Source organism: Pleurodeles waltl, chromosome 6 (genome assembly GCF_031143425.1).
Source record: "Pleurodeles waltl isolate 20211129_DDA chromosome 6, aPleWal1.hap1.20221129, whole genome shotgun sequence".
Classification (NCBI taxonomy): Eukaryota; Metazoa; Chordata; class Amphibia; order Caudata; family Salamandridae; genus Pleurodeles; species Pleurodeles waltl.
Window position 1 is genome coordinate 453,887,570 of NC_090445.1, and position 21,562 is coordinate 453,909,131.

Consider the following 21,562-nt stretch of genomic DNA (forward strand, 5'->3'; position numbering starts at 1 on the left):
TCAACAGTTATACTTATCTTGATAGTTATACTTTTCTGAAGAAACTATAACTTGTGCCATTAAGTAACTTTGGGCAACAAGTTATAGTTTCTTAGCATGAGTATAACTATAAGTATAATTCTAACTGCTGAATTTCTGTGGTTTTGTATGGGTAAAACGTGGTTTTGTCAGTGTCAGGGAAAGCAAATTTATATATATATATATTTTGTAAGGAAAGGGTTCTTTTTGCATGATCACTCCCCCACTTTTTGGATTGATGCTGCTGGTTTTGTGACTCTGAAGTGCACTTGGATCTGCTGACCAAGCCCCAGTGCCTGTGCTCTGCCCCCCTAAAACGATATGTGCAATTGGCTAATACATGATTGGCATATTTAACTTAGTTTTGCATCCCTAGTATAAGGTATAAAGTGTACCCAGGGCTCATATGTTAAATGTTACCAGTGGACTGCAAAACTCATTGTGCCACCTCTGCTGTGAGAGTGAAAACATGGCTCTAGCTCTTCAATAATATCCTAGTCTAGCAGTTTTTAAACTTCCAACTTGACATGGCAAAGTCCAAAACTTCCTTTGTAATATCCATAAGTCACCCCTAATGCAGGCCTTAGTACTCCACAAGATAGGGTGCTACATAATAAAAAGTAAGACATGTTGAATTTAAACCTTGCATGCCCTAACAGTGAAACCTCAAAATTGTCAATTTCATTGTAGTAAGGCCAGTAGCTCATTTGGCTTACTTGGAGATTCATTAACCCATGTACTAAAGTGGTATCTCCCATTTGGGATAGCTGAATTTAGTACTTCAGGGTATCACATTATTTGTTACAATAAACCAAACTTATTGCTGATGTTGGATTTAAAATAGCTTTTTATACAGAGGTGACATTGAAAAGTCACCTCTGCTTTGCCCCTAAGTCTAGTAGCCATTTCTGATTAACTACAGCAGTTGTCACCCGAGACAGCCTGCTGTACTCCCACCAAGAGGTATTAAGCGCTCTGAGAAATGGGGAACAAAAGGACTATTCGTGGGAGGAGGTGTGAAGGTCTTCTTCAGAATGACAAAGGGGCTGTACTCAGATATGGCCCACCTTGAAAGGGGTTGTCACCTCGGATAGTTACACTGCAGCCTACCCTTCCCTTTGTGTAGGTTGATAGGCTGGCATCTCTTCCAGAGGTGGAAAATCCACTGCAGAACCAGTTTCCCAGGAAGGGTGGCTAATTATACTGGATACATTTCAGGGATGTACCGATGGCTGTGTCTCAGGGCAAAAAAGGATCTCAGCATCTTGGATTTGGGCAGAGATATGAACTGTGGGATTGCTTAGTGCCATCCCCACAGGAAATGATGTAAAAGTAGGTATGGTTGCCCCTTGGGAATTGTAGCCCCATTGACTAGTGACACCTCCCTACCAATAAATTCAAAATTTGCATAAAAGTGACACTACTGGACTCGAAAAGAACAGAAGAAGGACCTCACCTGATGAACCTGTGGTACCCAGAAAGAAAGGCTGCACCAAAGACGACTGCACCTACTGCACCTACCAAGTCAAGATAGGACTTCAGAAAATGAAGGGTTCCTCCTGCTGCTGAGCCAGCAGAGAATGACCACAAAGACTGAACCTGGTCCCACCCAGGCAAGTACTAGTGAGTGGACTCTAAGTGCTAGCTGGCTAGCCTCCTGACAAGCGTCATGGACACCAAAGCTAAAGAAGCCCTGCACCTGCATATTGCCCAGCTGACCACCTGGGCTCCGCTGGTGTAGCAGAGGAGATTGAGTCCTAGCCCCCAAGAGGTCCCTCTCAGGGTCTGGACCCTTGGCTAGTGTTAGAGTGTACTCTTTCTTGACACAGAACTGCAACTTGTGAGCCAGAGCCCAGAGATAAAATAATTTGAACACTGAAGGCCGAGGCTCATACACTATTGTTAGCTGCCGGTTCATTGGTAGCCTTGTACTCCAAGAACAAAGGCTTCACTGGACCCCTGGATTTACCCGATCTGTCAACATTAAACCCAAAGCTGGACTCTATTTGAAGAGGACCCTGCCGATCTTGCGGTCAACTGGAAAAGGAACCACAAAAGTTTCTAAATGCGAAGGAAAACTCTTGAACTGGACCAACCTGTGGCCACCTCTGACCCCTACTTCCATCGCAGTTAGGCTGAAACTTTGACTTTGCTCTGCATCCACACGATCAAGACTAAGAGTAAAAAGCAGTGATTTACCAACTTTTAAAAACTTTTCCAAACTTTTTGGAGTGAAAAGAAGTGATTTATGAAAACATTACAGAAATTGTAACTCAGTTTCCTTTCATCAAATTTTTTGTCATTTGGTGTCTAATTGAAGATAACATGTATTCTATTTTTTTGAATTGGAGTACAATTTTTATTATGTCTTGTAACTTATTGATTTTTTTTAGGTACTGATAGCCACACTACACTTGCTTTCCTTTGAGGTAAACCTGACTGCTCTGTGCCACCGCTACCCAGCACTGAGTTAAGGTTAGCTTTAAAGAACCCTAACTAGACTTAACACGGAATAGTGACATTATTGGTCAGGTCTCACAACCACCACAACTAATAATCCACTTTTCTCACACATGCATATATATATTCACACATAAGGACACATGTCCATATTTAGATATGGGGGGCTTGGTAATAAGTTATTTCTGCTGCTGCAAGTTGTTTGGATATTCTTGAATGTTTTTTTGGGGGGAAGAGTGTTGTGATCATGTAGGAATAAGCCAGCTCTTAACCAGCTTTCTAAAGGCTATATGGTTCTCTGTAGCCTTTCTCTTTTGAGGCTGCTTGTACAGACAAGGACATGCTTCCTGCTGTTTTTTCTTGTTAGATGTGATTATTAGATTAGCTGCTGCTCTAGACCATAGGTTCCTTGGTTAAATGTATTTAGGGACTTTCTTCTTCAGGAATACCGGCTCATTACAGTTTATTGCCTTGTGGATGGCACTGGCTTTAAAGTGGTTCTTCTAGCAACTGGATGCCTGAGAAGGGTCTTCTAGGTGGGTGGGATATGGGTATGCACATTTTACATGTAGGAGTAATCTGGCAGCAGAGTTCTGGATTCTCTTTAATTTCCTCATGGTCATAAAGATGAAGCATTAAATAGTGCATTAGTGTAGCTCAATTTTGATAGAATAAGGAGGATGATGAGAGAATCCTAGTTATTGGAACAGGCTGATTTGCATAATGTATCCATTTGGGTATTAATGGACAGTCCAAAGTTCATGGTAACTCCAAGGTTTCGTGCCTCCTTAGATATTGTTGTGATGGACCTAGTCAATCTGGCCAGGTACATACAGGATAACAAGATTTCAAGTCACCACAGGTAAGTATATCGTTTTTTGAGGCATTTATTTTGAGTTGACTCCTTGTCCTCTAAGGGTCAATGACAATGAGGCAACAAAGTTTTAATATTCCAATGTGCTTGTGGTTTTCCAATTTAAGTAGTATCTGTAGTATCATCAGCGTAGTTATAGCAAGTGAAAACAAAACTGTTGCTTAGTTCTTGTAAGGTTTTCATATAAATATTTAAAATGAAAGGTTAGATGATACAACCTCAGGGAACTCATTCTTTTATATTGTAGGATTTTGATGAAAAGGGAGGCACATGAATGTATTTGTTCTATTGGGTAGGTGGGAACAGATCCAGGAGAGAGTTGTATTCTCAATACTAAATTCCTTGAGCTTAAGGATTAGAATATCAAGGTCAACAGTGTCAACTAATGCTGTAAGATCCCCAAGTCAACAACCCTATTTTTGTCCAGGGAGTTTAAAGGTCATCCAAGATGGTGATTAAGGCTGATTATGTGCCTCTTCCATGCAGAATCCAGTTTCGAAGTCAGAGAGTAGGGAATTATCTTCTTTGAATCTAGTTGAAAGCAGCTCTTTCCATGAGTCTGCCAAGGAATGTACATTTGCTATTGGTCTATAATTGTTGACATGTTGAGGATCCAAGTCATTTGCCTTTAGCAGTGGGTGCATGTATGCCTTTTTTAAGTTTTCTAGGAAAACTCCTGTTGACACGGAGCTGTGGATCAGGTTTCTGACTGGATGGGTGCTGATGTTGATAGAAGGATACTTTTGAAGATTTGTGGGGGGGCTAGGGCTGAAAGGGCAGCCACATAGCCCGCTAGCTATTAGTAGTTCCTGTAAATTGGTAATTGACTGTTCTTGGAAGGATAACACAGATGGATGGTCTTTCCACCGGGGCTGCTTTTTTCAAATGGATTGAGGCAGCTAGCTTTTTTTGTGTTCTAAATATGATTCCATCTTGTCTGTTTAGGGTATGTAATGAGCTCCCAGTTAATTACTAAGCTGCTGAGAGTTTGGAAGGGTTCTTTTGAAACTTTGAGTTGTGATATTCTGACAATATTTTAAAAAGATCTTCATTGTGATCCAAGACGTAGCAAGTCTTCAGGGCCGACCCCCAGCATAGTACATAGAGCCCCCCCAGACTTACTCAGGAGCCTTCAGGCCTGGGTACTCTGCCGGGTTGGCCTCCTGGAGCTCACAGCCCCCCCTCCCGCAACGCAGGGGCTGTGGGGACTTTTGTTACACCACTGATAGTGATATTTAGCATTGTGAATTCTGCTAGAGTTGTGCATTTTTTGGCTATTTTGATTAGTGGCATTTTTTGGCTTTTTTGATTTGTGACTTGTACATTCTGCTTTATATATATATATATATATATATATATCTTCACGCAAAGTTGAGGGTTAACTCAAAATACGGCTGAACAAAAATGAAATGTTCACAACTGTTGACACATACAAAGAGATCCAATTCTGGCATTGTTCGAGGCTCTTCTGTTTATTCAAAATCGAGTGCCATCAACACACCACCTCCAAACGAGAAACTGGATTGTCTACGTGTTTTGGCCAACACCTGAATATATATATATATATATATATATATATATATATATATATATATATATATATATATATATATATATATATATATATATATATATATATATATATATATAAATAACCCCTGCCCCTTACAACCCCTGGCACTGCCTTTGTGTGTGTGTGTGTATATATATATATATATATATGTATACATATATATAGGCACACAAATCTAAGAACTCAAGTGAGTTCTTGGATTTGTGCTAGGTCCAATAAAGCACTGCAATTTGTTGTTTTAGTTTTCTTAATTCTGCATTAATCCAGGTGAATATTTTTATTTTGCATAGCATTAATGGTTTCTATGGTGCAGCATGTTAGTTTTTTTTTTAACAAAATCACCAACGATGTAAAGGTTTTGGTATTTAGTAGATAAGTCTGATACTAAATCTAAAAAGGTGCCTGGAAATGTTCCATCCCTTGGAGGTGGCCTGCAGAGGAGAAGGAAGTTGCAGAAAAGATGGGGGTATGGTTGCTTTGAACAAGGAGGGAGCATGGACATAATTTAGGGGTCGCCATGGGTCGCAGCTGCGACTCCCAGCTTGCCCCTTACAACCCCTGGCACTGCCTTTGTGACCCCATGTCTCAAAATCAGCGCCAGGATCACAGGGGCAGCTCGTCCTTATGGATGTTGCTTAGGGCTTCCTTGTTTTCGATAATAAAATATTATTCACTGTTTGTGTAATTAAATAATGGAGTACGGTCAGCTGGAATATGACCCTCATTGGTAGTTGAGATAAGTAAAACATACATTTAAATGTATATTGTGTGTTGCTTGCAGGTAAGAGTGTGCTTAAAGGAGATGGCGTGTATGAGTGAACGCGTGTTTATCTGTAAGCATGTGTGTGTGATTGAAAGTAAAGATGAAATGGCATGTGATGTCACTTCCGCTACCCCTGGCATTTTTGTAAACTGATGTCCATGAGAGGGAATCACAGTCTTGTAAAGAGACATCCTAAGCTTTGATGACAGCAATTGGTTTCTTAAAAACTATGGCCAACCCACCACCCCTTTTACCAATGAGGTTGTGCATAATGGTGTAATAGTCTGATGAGAGGCTACATGTAACGTTGGAGCTGTGTTTTCCCCAAGCCAAGATTCAGTTATGGAAAGTATGTATGGTTCACCTACATCAGTAGGTCAAAGATGTTGTACTTGTTATTTCTCATTGAACACACCTTTATTAGTCGTGGGTGATGGGTTATTGTTGATTGGCACTGTTTTTTCAGGGTGTGACTCCTGAGTATCGAATCAAGCACATGAATGGGGCAGAATATCGAGAAAAATATCTACAGGTAAGTAAGTCTAGATTTTCTCCACCTAACGCCACACAGATGTACCAATGTGGTACATATATCTTCACGGCACATAGATGTGGAGTTAGGAATAGTAAATCTGTACTTCTCTATATGTACCTACCTTTATACGTTTTGTCCTTCGATATTCTGTCCTCGACATTAATATGCCACAGTATTTGATGGCTTTGATATTCAGTAGTGCAATATTTTTTAGGATGCTGAATGGGGAATTAGGTGGAGATATGATAGATACAGCTAGGCCAATGTTCAGTTGACTAGTTGATGCTCTCCTGCTCCAAGAGGCTTATAAGAGAGTTTGTGGGGTCCTTATATGTGAATGATGAGGACCTGGGTTGAGATTGTGGGGATTGGGTGTTCAGCTGTCTTTGATAGAGAGGTGGGTGGACCAACACTTTGGATTGTTGTGTGGTAGCAAAAAGATGCAAAATTAGGGTGAATGTTGTGGTGTGTCTTACTTTTAGGTTTGTTATGGGTAGAAGGCGTCTGAGTGGGAAATGGTGGTGGAGCATGAGGGGTCTACAATACGGACTGTACATTCTGCACTGCAGAGAGGTATTGCTGTGCCTCTGTTAATTGTTCGGTTGGCGTGTATGGTGCTTAGGAGGTGTAGGGTAGTGTAGCACATTGAATTGTTAGTGCTATCAACTGTTGTTGATTTGTTGAATCTTGGCATTGTGATATGGGTAGAGTTAGGGATTGTCTTACAGATTGTAAGTTTCACTGGAAAGGATTATTTTGGTGGATGGGTGACTGTTGTCTCTTGTTAGAAATGGGATCTCTTTGGCAGTGGATTGCACCCTGTCCAAGTAGGGACCCTCAATCTTGTCAGATAAGGGAGCCACACAGCTCACCTCCTTGGTAGCATGGCATGAGCAGTTAGGTTTATCTCAGAGGCAATGTGAAATGTATTTGTACACACACACACACACACAGTGAAAACACCACAAAAGTACTCCACACCAGTTTAGAGAAATAGCCAATATTTATCTGAGTAAAGCAAGACAAAACTTACGAAAATCCAACATACACAAGTAAAGATACGACTTTTCAAAGACTGAATCTTAGTATAGCGCTTAGAAACACAATAGCTCTAACTGGGACTACCACAGAGTTTTGACGGAGTCGTTCCCAACAGTCCAAGGCCACTCATGAGGGAGTGCAGCCAGGTCACAAAGTCGATGGACCCCAGGTACAGTACCTTGGAAAACGATGAGGAAACAGACATTTCATGGAGTCGGGTATGTGAGGCATCCCTAAAGCCCGCTGCGGTGTCAGTTCCTTACTGCTACCGGGGAGGTGAGGTGTTGGTTCCTTACTGCTAGGCAGGGAAGCAGTGCTTAAATTATGCTTGTTGTTGCGGTGCGGAGCACCGCCACTTATTTTTGAGGGCTGGCACTTATTTTTCTGCCTCAAGCGACCCTGCGGGGTAGATGAATCCAGCAGGTCAAGATGCCAGGTGGTGACTTCATCGTGTCGCGATCACACCACAGGGCCAGAGGTGCTGCGACAGAGTCAGAGTCAGGTGTCACAGGCGTCGATGACACAGCACTCGGGACTCCCGCTGTGACAGGACTTCGGAGGCACTATGGCGGTATTGGGCCTGTGGCGTCGGTCATGGTTGTTGCATACAACGGGGACCACGGCTCTGGTGCAGGCAGCTGCATATTGTTGGACAGCGGCACTGATTCCAAAGTCGCTCTGGGGTTGATGTGCTTGAGTTCTTCTTGGTTGCACCAGAACTCACTCACAAGTGCCCAGGGACTGGATTTGGCACCGCTTGGCAAGGACTCTCAGCAAGCTAGCCTGGGTGCTGGCAGATGAAGTCTTTCATATCCTTGAGACTTCTTAGCAGGAGGCAAGTTCAGTCCAAGCCCTTGGAGAACCTTTGGAAGTAGGATGTTGAAAGCAAAGTCTAGCCCTTTCACTCCCAGGACAGAAGCAGCAACCAGCTGGCCAGCACAGCAAAGCAACATGCAGAGTGGCGGTTCCTCCTACAGCATCCAGCTCTTCTTACTTTCAGAATGTCCTCCATCCAGAAGGATTCTAACTATGTGGTATCATAGGTCCAGTACTTGTACCCATTTCTGTCTTTGAAGTAGGCAAACTTCAAAGGGAAGTCTTTGTAGCGCACAAGACCCTGCCTTACCCTGCCCTGGCCCCTGACACACTCCAGGGGGCTGAAGACTGTTTTGTGTAAGGAAAGGCACATCCCTATGCAGGTGCAGGTGTCAGCACCATTCTAGATTAGGAGGTCCCATCAGCCTAGTGATGAGCCATCAAGATATGCAGGGCACACCTCAGCTCCCTTTGTGTGATGGTCTAGAGTGAATGCACAAACAGCCCAACTGTCACCCTGACCCGGACACATATTCAGCAAACATGCAGAGGCACAGAATGGTTAAGCAAGAAAATGCCAACTTTCTAAAAGTGACATTTTCAAACTCACAGTTCAAATACCAACTTCACTAAAAGATGTATTTTAAAATTGTGAGTTCGGAGACCCCAAACTGCATATCTCTATCTGCTCCCAATATGAAATCACACTAAAAAGATATTTTAAGGCAATCCCCATGTTACCCTATGGGTGAGATAGGCCTTGCAATAGTGAAAAACAAATGTAGTAGTATTTCACTATCAGGACATGTAAAACACACAAGAACATTTCCTAGCTTTTAAATACACTGCACTCTGCCCATGGGGCTGCCTTGGGCCTACCTTAGAGATGGCTTACACATAGAAAAAGGGAAGGTTTGGGCCTGGCAAGTGGGTGCACTTGCCAGGTCGACATGGCAATTAACAACTGCACACAGGCACTGCAGTGGCAGGCCAGAGACATGTTTACAGGGCTACTCATGGGTGGCACAATCAGTGCTGTAGGCCCACTAGTAGCATTTGATTTACAGGCCCTGGGCACACATGGTGCACTAGACTTGGGACTTGTTAGTATGCCAATCATGGATAAACCAATCACCAATACAATTTAGACAGAAAGCATATGCACTTTAGCAGTGGTAAAGTGCCCAGAGTCCTAAAGTCAACAAACACAGGTCAGAAAGAAAGGAGGAGGAAGGCAAACAGTTTGGAAATAACCCTGCAAAAAGGGGCAGGTCCAACATCTCTGATGTTGGTTGGATGGTTTGGCATGCCACACAGGGGTGAGAAGGATTCTGGTGGGTTTGAGGCTAAAGGCGAGGGGGAGGAGTGGGCATTTATTAGAGAGGAATCTGCAAGGAGAGAATATAAGAGAGGGGACTAGAAGGCTTAGTAGGATGTTGCATTGAGAGGTGAGTAGGATTTTAGGAGGCAAGTATTTGTGGAGGACCATTTGCCTGCAATTAGGATGAAATGATGAGGAGGGCTGTGTTTTATGTGGGTGGAGTAAAGAGTTGAGCTCTTGTGGAGAATTTTAGATCAGTGCTTTTATCATGGATCTTTGAAATGAAAACAGTGTGAATGTTTCCATTTGATGGTCACTCAGTTCTTCTTGGTTAATGTTTCAGTACCTTGTGCCTATGTGCACTAAAAAGTATACTGCACCAATACCCTTAGTTCTTTTTGCTGCAGTTTACACTCAACAAACTCCACAAAGATGGCAATTAAAAGAAAAACAGCTAACCGTTATTAACCTTCTACCTCAAAGGCAAACTGCAGCTCACTGAAGTCTACAAAGCTGATTACCCAACAGCAGGTTTTCTGTGCTCTTCGCTGTAGTAGTGCTGCCTACTCCTTCTCCGATCAGGCACTGGGCCACATCTCAAGGCCCACAGTAGGCTTTATCTATAGACTTTCCTTGCTCAGTGCATCCCAGTACCTTTCTTGTGTTCACCTCACAGCACAGTTGGCGGTAAAATATTGCTCAAAAGCCGAAATTGGAGTCTGAAGTCCTGGAGCTCTTGACATCAAACATAATTTCTGGACTTGAGACAGCTGGCATCTGAGGTCAGGTACTTTGCCTCAGGCTTTTCGTCGCGCTACACTGATGGAGACCTGGGTCACAAACTTGGGAACTGTGTATCAATGATATTCATGTGCTTCCAAGTCCAGAGGCTCACAGCACATGATTGTGCACATCAGATTTGCACAGCATCCAGGCTGTACCAATCACTCACCTTGCAAACACTGTACCACCGAGCCACGTGCTATGCCCCCAATCCTATGACACTGCCATAGATCATGGGCACCCTTAGGAAACAGGTGAAACATGCTGCATCAGTTTAACCCTAAACAAATTATTGGAATGTTCTTCTTGAGGAGCTGTATCACATTTTCCACTCACAGCAGTAATCATATATCCACACAATGTGTGTTAAAGTGAAAGTGTTTTGAGATTTGAGTAGGGTATATTTTGTGCACATATTGATGGTTAATATTTTCACTTCAACAGCACATCCAAATCCAGTTATTCCCATACTTCACCTTACAGCTGCAGTACACGTTAGCTTGGAGACTTGCATCCAAGATGGCTTCATGTTACAACAGTTGTCACAGCATTACCTTCTCAACAGCCCATCATATCGTCTCACCAGTTTGCACAGAAATCATTCAAAAGAAAACAATTTAAATATACTATACCCACAGGGACATTACATCGTTGCCACATAACAAGCAAGTATGAATCCAAACTAAACAGTGCCCATGCAACCTAGCAGAAGGAAATATAAGGGAAGTAATTTGGTATAGATACATACTTAAAATACCTCACACAGAACCATTACGGGATCTAGCATCCATCATCAAACTATAATCAGTACAAATAGAAAGTACTGTGCCTTCTTTGCAGATTGGTGGACATTTTGTGGCGATTCGCCATGCCATGTAAGAGTGTGTAAAGAATTCTTCTGTTGTACTGCTACCCATACTCATAAATGCGTTTGTGAATTGGCATCTGTGTCCACAGACCACTTTGACTTTTGTCACAAGAAATCCCATACCCGTCTGGGACACCCAGATTCGGAACAGTGCCGTGAGAGTACACTTATTAAAGAAATACTACAAATGCAGATTACCTAATACCTTAGAGCATGCAATGTCAAGAACAAACATCCTTCCAGGCAGTGCTTTAAATGGGCCGGTACCGTCCGGCACTGAGTAGCGGCACTTTTTTATTTTAAGAGGGAGAGTACCTGCACTTCTCAGGAAAAACGCAATAGTTTTAATTAGAGAGTTCCGGCACTTCTCAGAAGCAAGCAGGTACTCTGCACTTCTATTTTTCCATTTCAAGCGCTGCTTCCAGGGTTTAACTGCCCAAGAGTAGGGTTTTACACTGTAAAGGGCAGAACAGCAGACCTCTTTTCACCACGCGAATTCCAGAGCACGGTTTCCGGCCCTAAGCCCAGCCACGCTTCAACTTGGACTCAGACTGCTGGTGAGAGATCTTCACTATGCCTGAGAATGGATGAACCATCCCAGCAGGAGTATGCTTGGGAGTAGTACGGCCCATTTGGAAGCGTTTGTTTCCCACCCTTTTGCCTCGGTTCCCACAGACACGCTACTCTGCATGACGCAGAGACTCCCGACAGGTGTGAGTCACGGCTAACATTGCAAGCAGTATGTATATTTGCATTGAGTACTATGCAAGTAAGTGTGTTAAATCCACGAATTCTGCCTCACTTTCCATTCCACATTTGCGTTTCTGTTTTATTAAATGTCACCACTGTTCGCCATTTCTGTTCGAAACGTTGCAAACATTAATGATCTACACAGATCTAGTGTCACAGAGCCCAAAAGATCGAGATGTATTCAAATGATCACAATATTCCAGTCTTAAGAGGTGTCCAGTCCGAAGGTGTCGAAGGCCTGTGAGCGCACCAGGCCGAACCGGAAGAAAGAAACTTGTGAAACATGGGTACAGGTTACAAAAACAGAATGCAGGTTCTCCGCGGCTGGAGATTGGTCGTCGTTTCTGAACGAAATGATGGATTTTCCCTCCGTGTCACCTAAGAAACAGCGGCAGAGAAGCTCTACCTACCACCCAGTAATCGTGCGAGAGGAAGTGGCTGAGCCGAGGCGGGCAGGAAGAGAGGGGGTGCGGGAGGACTCGGCTCACTGAGGCTCAGGCGCTCGACGAGGCGCGACGTCTGCTTCTTTCTGCCAGGCTTCAACCATCGCTCAAGGCAGCCATGGACGTGGCCCGGCCGGAGCCAGGCTTGGTGGCTGGGTGAAGCGGGCCTCTGTCACACCGTGGCCCTCGGGCGGCAGGCCCTGCCACCAATGACCGGCGGCGGCAGCATGAGCAGTGGGTATGGCAGCCTCGAGGAGGAACTGGACGACTGCTTCTTCACGGCCAAACCCTACTTCTTCGGCAAGGCCCAAGGCAAAGGGTCGCCGGCAAAGGTAGGGCAAAACCCTTGTACTTTGGAGATCTTTATTTTACGGATGTGTTGTGCACCTGCTGCTTAGATCAAGTTGCTTGGTAGACTTTCAGAGGGGCAGACTCCAATGTTCAGCTTTCAGAAGACGATAAAAATGAGCGCTAAGAGACCATCTGAGCTGTGTTGTACACAGTCTGCTTGGGTAGTTGGAATGATTCAGCTAGTCCCTTTCAGAGGCACCCAGTTCTCCTGAGCTTATTGGTAGGTTCTGGGTTCCTTGTACTAGTTTGTACCATCTACCAACTAATGTTCTAGCAAGCAATTCTTCGGTAAGAGTGCTGGTGTGGAGAGGGTTTAGAGTGAAGCAGGCACTGTGTCCAGCCCGTCCAGCACTTTTGTGGTGTCTACAGCCCTCACTTTTGCAAACAGGATGTCCTGATGGCGTTTCTACCTTAAAATGGGGAAATATTCTTTGAAACGGGATGACAGACCCTTACAAAGTCTGCCATCTAAGAAGAGTCTGCTTCTTGCAAGAGAAGTAAAAGTGGTGGCGTCGTGGGGCAATCAGGATATTTCCTAATAGGCTGGTGTTCTGAAAGTGTGGTAAGACAGCTGTATTTCATCCCCATCCAAGGCCAGAACTACCTGTAGGTAACCTTCCCAAATATGACCTTACACCTTTGGATGTTAATTAAAATTAAAGGAACCAGGCTCAAACTTAGACCATTATGCTAGGCCCTGGAGCCGTAGTTGGCCTTTAGATGCACACACCTGCATTGGGTAATACAAGCACAATTCTGTTTTTTCCTGTCTGCAAAGTTCCGCCCAAATTTTCATAACAGAAATATAAGCTGTGCAAAAAGTGCAGAAATTGCTTAAACATTAGTGGAAAAGTGGGTGGCATGGAGATGAAGTAGGAGCCGTGCACTGTGTTCATGAATGTTACATTTCCAGATCAGTGCGAAATTCTTCATTAATCAGCGGCTACCAGAATCTTAGGGCTATGTCTATGTTACAGCTCCTGCTCCACCACTGACAATCTGTCTGGCCTTCAGCAGCCATCTTACCCGCCTTCTCGCTAAAGCTCATCTGTGATGTTAATAATAAAACTGATAATAATACAGACATTACACATGTAAAATTTATAATTAGCAGAAAACATTCTCTAATCTTTTAGAAATCCCAGGTTGTCCCAAAGGAGCAGTAGTAAGTTCAGCTATTTCTGATTTTTACCCTTAACTGGTCTTGCTTAGCTATTCAAAAATAACATTAGACTAACTGCTCGTGGGACTTCTTTATGTAACTAAAACTCGTTGAATTCTGGGACGTGCACTGGTATATCTTATGTCAAGTGATAACTGTTGTTGGCCTACGGTATCTGCAGGTGTAATATGACAGCAATGCACTTGGCAGCATATATGGGCAAGCACCTTACATATTATGCATGCACATGTGTGTGTGCTTGCAAAGAGAGAGATACCCCATCCCTGGTTTAATGTTGATTGCACCCTAAAATGCATTCCTGCATTTAAGTTGACCGGCATCTAAGTCACTATGAGTAAGCAATTTGGGCTTATGCAATTACTATCGTACCATTAGGCCACAGTGATTTTCAGGTTTTACGTGTTCGGTGTCGTTACGTGGCATCGCTGTGTTGCCTAGTGTGTAAGAAACGGGGAGGATGCTGCGACTTTGAGTGATTGGCTAGTTCAGTGAGAATGTGATGATGCATGGGATGTTGGGCTCTGTGTGCTGGGCTAGTCAAGTGGTTATTGAGGGAGAATTGGGCTCTGTCACGAGCTATCCGGCTGTGCCTGTAACTAAAGGGCCAAACTTAGAATGAAGTATTTGTCTTCTGAATATGCCTTGCCTCATCTGTGCTGGGACACCTGTCATCCATCTACAACACAAGGGCCTCTGCAAGTCATGTTTTCCGAGTTGAGCAACAGTTAAGCGGATATTCACTGCGCTGCAAGACTGTGGCAGCCTGAGCTGTTAGAGGGTTTCCGGTTTTCTGTGTTTGTGCATTAAACTAAGTATTTTCTAGTGTTTTCTCAAACTCTGAAAATCAGTTCTTATCAATTTGTATAGACTACCAAAAAGAAAATTGTCAGAGACTGTTTTTCTATTGTTTGTGAAATGTCTTCACAGATAACATTTTTATTGTAGCAAGGCCATCTCTAACACAAGGCAATGTTCGTAGGAGTGATCAGGTATTTATTAACAAGGCACCTTTTTGCTGGTATATTTTATATCAGATGTCTCCGTGGATTAAAGTTTTTGACCTGCTGCTGCCTGTGCTACACTTAGGCCATTGCTTCACCTCAGCTCCACTGTACATCCTACTTTGAGTGTAAGAGAGTTGAGTATTCAGTTATCTCCAAGGATCACCAGGTGAGCCCCGCCGCACACTTTTCACTCACTGCCTCACTATGCACCCAATCACACCAACAGTTGCTGAGAACGCAAAATGTAATCTCTAACACAATTAATCACTGTTCACTTTCACATACTTAAAATGTCATGGAGGGATCCTCTTGCTCCCCTTTTGTTTGCATCACAAGAACCAGTGGGATAACAGTGTTCATTATAGGTGAAGTTCCTTCCACACATTACTCCTAAGCTTGTTTAGGGCCACTACTGTGCAGGTGTTTGTTGTCCTTATTCGTTTCAACGATACCTTTGAAGGTGAAAAAACGTATTTCGTCAGTTCAACCCTCAAAACGAAGTGCTTAGAAAGTTCTCTAGGCGTGCAAGAGCTCAATGCTGAACTGCCGCGAGGGAAGTGTGGCTTAGGGTGTGTGGTGGGGAGGCAGAGGATCTTACTTGCAATCTATCACGCGTTTCTCTTGGTCTCACCCTAGCACAACAAAACCTCCTGCCGGGGTGCCAAGCCTAGCAAGCACGGCTCTCACATGGGCGGGAGTAAAGCACTGATTGCCACCCTCCCAGCACAAAGTATAGATCTGCCAGGGGTAACCAGCATAGCAGGTATAGCCCCACAGGATAGGAAGTAAAGCGCCACCTTGCCCCCTCCTCTAGCCCAGCAAGAAGGCCCGCTGCGATGCACTGAAGAATGGGGAACAACCCCCCCCCCCCCCACATGCTTCGACCTTTTACCTGTCCTTCACTTGCAAGTCTACTAACGAGAAGGTGTTGTACACCGGGCAACCTGCTTCTGTCAGAGAGTAAGGGGGAAGCAGCAGCCCGTCTCTCTCCCTGCAGACTTCACCAACCCACGTATCACATCCTGCGACTCCCGTCCAAAATTACAACCATTCCAGTATGGCTGCCCGAGCCCAATACACAGCATCACTGTGAGCATGTGCGGGGTCCATTTTGGACTCGTCAAAGGCTGATGAAGGGAGGGGTTTTCCGATTTAAACCGAAAAACACAATTCCCGTTTCAGTGCTTAATATACATTTTTAGTTTACACTTGAACACATAGATATATACAACACATATTTTAAACATCACATTCATTATAAGCAAAAACACATTTTGGTGGGCAGTAAAAAAGAAATATTGCCCGTGCTCACATGAGCATACCACAGTCAGCCTAATCATATATTGACTGCAGAATTGAGTCACCTTGGCAAACAGAACAAAACATCTGTCGTTGCTGAACATCTTTGATAGATGTCCGTCTTTGAATAAGTCTTCTTGAAATGGTTCTGTGTTTAGTTGATGACACTATTTTGAGTTTTTATTTGGATTCATTCAAGAGAGGGGACGTCCCAGGGACAATTTCCATAACCAAGCTTGTGGTTTAGTCTTGATTCTGCAGTAAAAACGCGCCATAAAGCGGCTGCAGGTGGTAGTGTCATTTATGAATTATTCTATAGTCTATGCATCTTAAATGTCAGCAGGCATTATCTCACACATCATGGGCTCTTCAAAACATTGTGGTAACTTGCAGAAACAGATTGAGTTAAAGGAAGTAAGCTTAAAGGCAAAAAATAAATCTTGAAACAGCAAGTGTCGTCTGATGTATTATGGAAAATTAGTTATTTTTAGGTTTGAATTGACAGTACAGCTGTCTGCTAGATGTACTAATACCAATTCTTTTAAATCTACAGTGTGCTTTGACTCTGCCCAGAGGAGTATTTCTGTCTCACTACATACTCTGTCCTCTTTAGTGTATCATTCCTCTTCCAGTGGATTGCTTGTACTGTAATGCATGGAGGACTCTTTTCAAAATGCATAGAATGGGCCTAGGCTCCACTGAGAAGACTATTTTTCTCAGTCACCTCATGATGTTAGCTGTTTGGTGTATTTTCCAAAGTGCCCCCTTTTTGGGTGGTCAACTCCAGTTTTTCATTTCTTTGGGTTTCACCTCTTGGGAAACCTGAACTCTAACAATGGGACACCAGTATCCAGTGCCCAATGTAAGTGCTCTGACCCCTAAAACATGTCAGAAACTGTCTTACTATCTGACTGGCACATTCAACGTTTTTATAAAGCCATAGTATATGGTGCAGAAGAACACTCATGGCATGGAAAGTTAAATGACACTTGTGGCTGCTGCACCTAGTATGCCATCCACTAGAGTAGCCGTGAAAACAAGGCTTCAGGCCTAACGCCGTGTAGCCTGACAGCATCAGCAGCTTGAATTATGGTGCACAGACCAGTAAATTCACTCTATTGACAAGAAGGAAAACCTGACTTTGAATATTAAATAAATAACTCTAAGTGCACATTACTGCCCGCTGGGCAGGGTGCATGTAGGATTGCCACCTTTTCTCCATGGTCACCCCGGATCTTTCAGCTTTTGCTGGAACCTATATTTTTGCTGGTTGTATAATTCTATGCACTTTACCCCTGCTAACCAGTGGTAACGTTCCTGTTCATCTCCTTTAAACGTGATTGAATTGGCATATTCCTAACTGGTTTATATAAGTTACCTATAAGGCCCTAGTATATGGTACAAGTTGTTCCTATGGCATGGAAGTTAAATGCCACCATTTGACTGCAACACATATTGTGTTAGCCTTCACAGTCAAAGAGCAAATATGGCTTCAGGTCTACCAGTGTAGCCTGACTATAGCAGTGTAAAAACTGCAATTCAATCTGTCAATAAACACCCTTTTGGCTAATGAAAACCTCATTTTTAAATATTAACAAGTCATCCTTATGTAGGCCTTGTGGCCCACAATGATAGGTGCATAGTATTTCAATGTAGGACATGTAGAAATTCAGTGTTCAGTTGTCCTTACATTGGCTAGCACCCAAAATATATTTTTCACTGTGGCAGCCCAGCTGTCCTGTATAGAAAACCAGAATACAGGTTCAAATCCTAATACTGTGGATCAGGATTTGGAGTAGTTAGAAACATAATTAAACAACTATTTTTAATTTGTATTAAAAGTCTAGTTAACTCAGATTTTTTAAATAAACATTAAGGAAAAGTTACTTTTAGGAATTTACCTTTTTCTTTCCCTGACATTTTTGAAAGCTAAATTTGCACTTGCTCTACCACTTCTTCCAGCCAGTAATTAGCATTAGAATGGGTGTGAACCGGTGCAAAATGCTTCACAGGAACAAACAATAGGTTGGACTGAATGGGCAGAGGTGACTCATCTGAACCTGACAAAATATGCAGAGTATGGCTGCAAGCCTTTTTCACATCACAGTGTCAAATCATGCTTGCAAGGTCTGCTGGGTTTTACACTTAGCCCTGGGGGCACACTGGAAAGGAAGAGAAACAGAATGCCAAAACCGTTCTTGTGTACCTTGTGCATATAAATATAATAACACGATATTCTATTTTTTTCAAAAGACGTATACGGAGAGAACCGTAGTTTTCTTGAGGGTGCTGGTTTGGTGAGTACCCAAAGCATTTAGACTGGGACAGACATAAATCTGTGAAACTGACAGTCAACTGTATCAGTTCTGTAATGTGGCTTGAGGATGTGGTATAGCTTCAGGAACCCAATGAGATTATTTGATCACTCCAGTCAGACTATAATGTAATTTAAGGAGGCTGGTGTCAGACTGTGATGTAAATTCAGAAACCTGTCTTCAGACTTCCACATCACTACAGAATCATGATATGACACTGTGACATCACTCCAGGAATCTGATGTGTGTTGTCCCTCAAGGAGTCAGAGCTCAGATTATAACACCATACTAGGAGGCTGACATAAAACGGTATATTACATCATCTAGGGAGCTTAAACTCCAGGTGCATTCTCATTTTAGCTCCCTAAGATAAAATTAGCTCATCACACCAGAAACTATCTCACACCTCACCTATAACACCTCAAAATGTGCCATTATTCTAGCAAACTAACTTAAAGGCTTTCACATCAGAAAATTGACTCAAGCCTGTATGTAACATTTTATCAAGAACCTGACCTCGGAATCTGTCATCGTTCTGCTCACCTCGCAACCTGACCTGAGAATGTACCATCATTCTTGACTGCAGCAGCATATCAGAAACGTGACCTAAACATGGCATTCTGGCAACCCGATGCTGGTGTGCAACAGCACACTAGGAGACCTTCCTCAGAAGTCACTGCAATCTAGCAAGCAATTGTTTGCCTTCCCCTTCTTGAGGGGAAGAGATGTGTATTCCAGGTTGTATCCCATACGGTCAGATGGAAGGAGCCGTAGCTTCTGTTCACAACAAGCCTGTCCTGCTCCATAGCATGCTTTGGATGCCATAGCAACGGATTGAAGGGATGTGATCAGGGAGCCTCGTGCACTCTTAACGACGAACTGGTCCCCTAGAACTGGAGGCCCATAGACTTAACATGTAGTGCTGATATGATACATATAGGAACTACTAAACCGAGAGAGTAACCAGAACCCAAATGGGACTTGTGTAGGGAGGAGGTACCCCCCCAAAGAACAGATAGTGTTACAACCCATTTTGGCCCCCACCCATTCAACCAGACGCAATAGGTCATATCACTGAGAAACAAATAAACTGTTTGTTTTACCTCATGTTATTTTATGCCATATCATGCTGATGTATGGGCAGGCAGGGACGGGAGAGAGTCAAAAGCATTTATACAGTTGGAGAGATGTTTCTATAGTGCCTAGTGGCAGTTTCTTAACACTCTGAAACTAAACATGTAGACCTAAAGTTGCTTTTTAGACTGAGCTCGTTTTTGTCAGGATCGCCAGTGCCTGAGCCCCTGACCCATGAGTGAAGATTCAAAAAGATATTCACTTGCAAATCCCTTCAGCCGTGCCATGTAATCTCTAGGATAAGGCCCCAGCAGCTTAGTCTATAGCCGTATTACTAGGATAGAAAGACAGTGTCAGAACTGAGTATTTTTAGAAAACATGTTTTTGGCAAGTTAGGTATGAGCGTCTCTCTAGTTGGTTGCCATGGAAACCGTGCTTTGTACAAAAGAGTGTTCTTCATACTGTACATGCAGTTCCATCTTTCTCGTTATACCACTTTATGAAATGCTTGTTTTTTAAACTAATGTGATGTCCTCTTTGTGGCAGACTTCTAATATAATGATTATTGTGCGGTGTGTACCCTTCAGAGAAAGGGGCAGGGCATCGTTTTACTAAGGTTTATTCTGCAGAAATGTTCTTGCCTGGAAGTTACGCCACGGGCTCCATACCTGTCCTCGAAGCCTCTCTTGGAAGTGTGTGTTTTGTTCTGGAGATCACCTGGAGCAGTGTGTTCTCTTACAGATGCCTCATCTCCAGTTCGTCATCATGTTCTGGAAGCCTCCTGAAGAGAATTGCAATATGTTTTGGGAGGCTTCACCTGTAATAGTGTGTCCTGTTCTGCAAGCCTTGATTGTAGCATTGTATCGTGCTCTGTGGTGTTTATCTTTGGAACAGGGCATTGTTGTGCTAACGCGTCCCTTTATGATCAATTATTTCACATTAGGACTCGTTTTAGGCCAATGAATCTTTTCACCCAGTTGAGAGACACCTTAGGACGAGACAGCTAATCAATATGTCAATCAATATGTCAATAATGTCATCAATATTTATTACCACAATGCATTTTACTTTAGTCAAAGACATTAATCAACTCAAGACACCACCATGACCTTTCAGTCATGAATAACCACACCAGTTTAGTAGCATTTTATGAGTTTTATTCCCTATTGATTACAATTCTAAAAGCAGGTGTGTCAATCTCAAAAGCAAAGCACTCAATATCATTGTCATAATTTGGCAACTCGAATAAGACTTAACCAAAGCAAGGAATGCATTTATTAGAGCATAACACAGCGTCAACATAGATCAACTTTAGCAGAGTGTCATTACCGCGTCAGTTCAACAAAGCATAGATTCAGTCATATGTCTATTTGCGTCGGTATAGTGAACCCCTTTCCTAACCACTGATTAGCATTGGCATTTTGGGCTTCATGCAAAACAATTTAGAACACCAATTTGGAAAATATCTAGCTATGGTCTCTGTCAAAAGTAAGCAGTTGGTACCTAGAAAGGAAAAGCAAACAGACAAATCACAATTTCATTGTCATAGTTACCCTCCAAGGTTTAGGTCAGCACTCAGGTTCAGTCTTCGTCTTCAGGACATCAGTTGATTCGCCATCAGTCAGAGACTCAGCTCACGGGGAAAATGGGACACTTCCCTCATAAGGAGGTAAAGTGTAAATGGGCAGACTAAGGACAAGGATGGTTCTAAGTAAAATCAGCAAAGTCACTAGGCAAAGTGACAAAGTCTCTGGATCATATCAAATCGCATCATCATCTCCCTAACAAACTAACTCATTTCTGTGTGTCAAGAGGTTTTATCCCTTTTTCTTTGTACATTCCCCTAAAATCTGATTGGATAATTATTGCACCCCACTATCTTTAGCCAATTAAAAAACAGATTATGTCATTAATCTTTCACCCCACACTAGTTCTCAGACATTTTATTGGTCCATATGATTGACGTCTTCAGAGGTAGCACGTCCGGTATGATTTCATCCTTCTGTAATTTCTTTGCACATCTTCGGTCAGTAGCTCCATTGTCTGTACCAGTTTGAACGACCTTGTACATTATTATACTAATCTACACTG

General features: G+C 43.0%; 1 protein-coding gene across 4 annotated transcripts in view; it reads left to right on the forward strand.

Annotated features, from left to right (window-relative positions):
- The window catches only part of RASSF5 (Ras association domain family member 5), a 268,852-nt gene that overhangs the window by 143,580 nt on the left and 103,710 nt on the right, over positions 1–21,562 (forward strand). Inside the window, exon 1 of one of the 4 annotated variants that reach the window (XM_069238585.1) lies at positions 12,293–12,577. The exons of the other annotated variants lie outside the window; for them this stretch is intronic. Coding sequence (XP_069094686.1) covers positions 12,455–12,577 — 123 coding nt within the window. The 5' untranslated portion in view covers positions 12,293–12,454. Of the gene's footprint in view, positions 1–12,292; positions 12,578–21,562 lie in introns of those variants that run through there. 4 annotated transcript variants of the gene reach the window in all.